Source organism: Nerophis ophidion, linkage group LG08 (genome assembly GCF_033978795.1).
Source record: "Nerophis ophidion isolate RoL-2023_Sa linkage group LG08, RoL_Noph_v1.0, whole genome shotgun sequence".
NCBI classification, from domain to species: domain Eukaryota; kingdom Metazoa; phylum Chordata; class Actinopteri; order Syngnathiformes; family Syngnathidae; genus Nerophis; species Nerophis ophidion.
Window position 1 is genome coordinate 56,850,410 of NC_084618.1, and position 4,018 is coordinate 56,854,427.

Genomic DNA, 4,018 nt, shown 5'->3' on the forward strand with positions numbered 1-4,018 from the left:
ATATATATATATATATATATATATATATATTGTCAAGATTTCTGATATGTATAATCAAGGTTTCTGTGGTTTATCCATTATACAGAATATACGTTAAGTCAGGAAAAAACACAGATGCTATTCCATCGCTACAAGCCTGTTTTGCAGGTTTCCTTTTATACAGTATATATATATGGTTTCACGGTGGAAGAGGGGTTAGTGCGTCTGCCTCACAATACGAAGGTCCTGAGTAGTCCTGGGTTAATCCCGGGCTCGGGATCTTTCTGTGTGGAGTTTACATGTTCTCCCTGTGAATGCATGGGTTCCCTCCGGGTACTGCGGCTTCCTCCCACTTCCAAAGACATGCACCTGGGGATAGGTTGATTGGCAACACTAAATTGGCCGTAGTGTGTGAATGTGGTCTGTCTATCTGTGTTGACCCTCTGATGAGGTGACGACTTGTCAAGGGTGTACACCGCCTTCCTCCCGATTGTAGCTGAGATAGGCACCGGCGCCCCCAGTGCCCCCAAAACTGAATAAGCGGTGGAACATATATATATATATACATATATATATATATATATATATAATTATTATTATTTTTTAACTTTATCTGAATGCACATGACTTATTTGCTCAAATTTGCTTGCAGTATTATCTCAAGTTTATTAAGGGTGTTGTGGAGGGGGCGTGGTCGGCGCGTCTGCTGTGGGAAGGGCGTTTGCATGGACGGCAGCTGACAGGTGAGTGGATTCCCCAGCTGAAGCGGGTTATCTAGTCTCCTTTATTAGCAGCGTCCGAGCCCATTAGGAGGAGAGGAGACAGGCGAGACAGAGACGCAGGAGAGAGCAGGAGGCCGTGAGCAACATCCCACAATATTGATGCCCACGATCAACAAAAAAATAAAAGACTCGTTTCACCCTGAGCTACATATATCCGCCCAGAGAGAGCCCACACCAAAGACACTTCTACAGGTGTATTTTGAAATGTATTTTGCTACCGAGCACACCAGTCGGAGTCTTCTAAATCATCTTGCTGTATGCCTTGACCTGATCACTGACCATATAACAACACACACCATTCAGGTAACTAACCGTGGTTAAGGTAAGGTAGTATGTGTGGAAGGAAAGATGTTAGGAACTCACATGGCTGCAATTGTGTGTCCCTGATGATGCAAGAATCCAGGAGAGTTGAGTGAAGGTAAGAAAATAATTTAATACTCATAAGAAACAGAAATAAACATGACGCAGTCTTGTATAGCAAATTCTCCGACATAGATTTATCTTCGAGCACTGAGGAGTGAAACATAAATAGGCAGTAGTTTGATTGACAGCAGGTGTGAACCGCTGCCAATCAACGAAAAGAGAAAAACAATAGTGCTCGTGAATAAAACAGGAAATACAACAAAGTAAGAGCACTGAACAGGAAGTAAATACAGAAACACGAAAAACTAACAGAAATAAAGTGACAGATTGTCACAAAAGAAGCTTTAATCAAATTATCAAGAACAGGAATGATCAATCAATCAATCAATCAATCAATGTTTACTTATATAGCCCTAAATCACTAGTGTCTCAAAGGGCTGCACAAACCACCACGACATCCTCGGTAGGCCCACATAAGGGCAAGGAAAACTCACACCCAGTGGGACGTCGGTGACAATAATGACTATGAGAACCTTAGAGAGGAGGAAAGCAATGGATGTCGAGCGGGTCTAACATGATACTGTGAAAGTTCAATCCACAATGGATCCAACACAGTCGCGAGAGTCCAGTCCAAAGCGGATCCAACACAGCAGCGAGAGTCCCGTTCACAGCGGAGCCAGCAGGAAACCATCCCAAGCGGAGGCGGATCAGCAGCGCAGAGATGTCCCCAGCCGATACACAGGCAAGCAGTACATGGCCACCGGATCGGACCGGACCCCCTCCACAGGGGAGAGTGGGACATAGAAGAAAAAGAAAAGAAACAGCAGATCAACTGGTCTAAAAAGGGAGTCTATTTAAAGGCTAGAGTATACAAATGAGTTTTAAGGTGAGACTTAAATGCTTCTACTGAGGTGGCATCTCGAACTGTTACCGGGAGGGCATTCCAGAGTACTGGAGCCCGAACGGAAAACGCTCTATAGCCCGCAGACTTTTTTTGGGCTTTGGGAATCACTAATAAGCCGGAGTCCTTTGAACGCAGATTTCTTGCCGGGACATATGGTACAATACAATCGGCAAGATAGGATGGAGCTAGACCGTGTAGTATTTTATACGTAAGTAGTAAAACCTTAAAGTCACATCTTAAGTGCACAGGAAGCCAGTGCAGGTGAGCCAGTACAGGCGTAATGTGATCAAACTTTCTTGTTCTTGTCAAAAGTCTAGCAGCCGCATTTTGTACCAACTGTAATCTTTTAATGCTAGACATGGGGGGACCCGAAAATAATACGTTACAGTAGTCGAGGCGAGACGTAACAAACGCATGGATAATGATCTCAGCGTCTTTAGTGGACAGAATGGAGCGAATTTTAGCGATATTACGGAGATGAAAGAAGGCCGTTTTAGTAACGCTTTTAATGTGTGCCTCAAAGGAGAGAGTTGGGTCGAAGATAATACCCAGATTCTTTACCGTGTCGCCTTGTTTAATTGTTTGGTTGTCAAATGTTAGAGTTGTATTATTAAATAGAAGTCGGTGTCTAGCAGGACCGATAATCAGCATTTCCGTTTTTTTGGCGTTGAGTTGCAAAAAGTTAGCGGACATCCATTGTTTAATTTCATTAAGACACGCCTCCAGCTGACTACAATCCGGCGTGTTGGTCGGCTTTAGGGGCATGTAGAGTTGGGTGTCATCAGCATAACAGTGAAAGCTAACACCGTATTTGCGTATGATGTCACCTAGCGGCAGCATGTAGATGCTGAAGAGTGCAGGGCCAAGGACCGAACCCTGGGGAACTCCAAACGTTACCTTAACGTAGTCCGAGGTCACATTGCTATGGGAGACACACTGCATCCTATCAGTAAGATAAGAGTTAAACCAAGACAGGGCTAAGTCTGACATACCAATTCGTGTTTTGATACGTTCTAATAAAATATTATGATCGACGGTATCGAAAGCAGCGCTAAGATCGAGGAGCAGCAACATAGATGACTCATCAGAATCCATCGTTAGCAATAGATCATTAGTAATTTTTGCGATGGCTGTCTCCGTGGAGTGATTTGCTCTGAAACCGGATTGAAAGGTTTCACATAGATTGTTAGACGCTAAGTGTTCATTTAACTGCTCCGCAACAATTTTTTCGAGGATTTTTGAAATAAAGGGAAGGTGAGACACCGGTCGGTAGTTTACCATGAGGTCAGGATCGAGGTTAGGTCTTTTAAGAAGAGGATGAATAACCGCTTTTTTGAATGCTAGGGGAACAGTGCCCGAGGAGAGTGATAAGTTTATAATATTTAGCACTGATGGACCTAATAATACAAAGAGCTCCTTGATCAGTTTCCCAGGAAGAGGGTCAAGTAAGCATGTTGTCTGTTTTATTCCATTTACACGTTGTAACAATTCCTCTAATGTTATTTCCTCAAAACGAGAGAAACTATTTTGGAGGGCAGTATCCGCCGTATATACCATCGTATCAGTGTTAATAGAACCCCGTTGTAGCTGGGACGCATTGTCTTTAATCTCCTTTCTAATGACTTCAATTTTCTTACTAAAGAATTGCATAAAGTCATCAGCTGAGTGGGTTGAGCTACTGGAAGGGGTCCCTTGTTGGGTTAGCGATGCTACCGTACTAAACAAAAATTTAGGATCGTTTTTATTACGGTGGATGAGATTTGAGTAATATTTAGCTTTAGCTGAGGTAAGCATGCGTTTATAAGTTATTAAACCATCACTCCATGCTTGATGGTGCACCTCAAGTTTAGTCGTGCGCCATTTGCGTTCCAGCTTTCTGCATAATAATTTCTGAGCTCTAGTTTCTTCTGTAAACCACGGGGTGCGCTTTTTTGGAGCCTTTTTTAACTTTAGCGGTGCTATGTTATCAATGGTTTCGCGCAGGGTGTCG

The 4,018-nt window shown here is 43.2% G+C and overlaps 1 protein-coding gene across 1 annotated transcript; it reads right to left on the bottom strand.

The window, feature by feature from the left end:
• Positions 1 to 1,791: 1,791 nt before the first annotated feature.
• On the bottom strand, positions 1,792 to 2,871 carry LOC133557091 (uncharacterized; the record flags this gene model as incomplete). Its single annotated transcript, XM_061907346.1, has 1 exon — positions 1,792 to 2,871. A coding segment is annotated over one exon (897 nt), but the record flags the coding sequence as incomplete, so codon positions are not given.
• Positions 2,872 to 4,018: the final 1,147 nt, after the last annotated feature.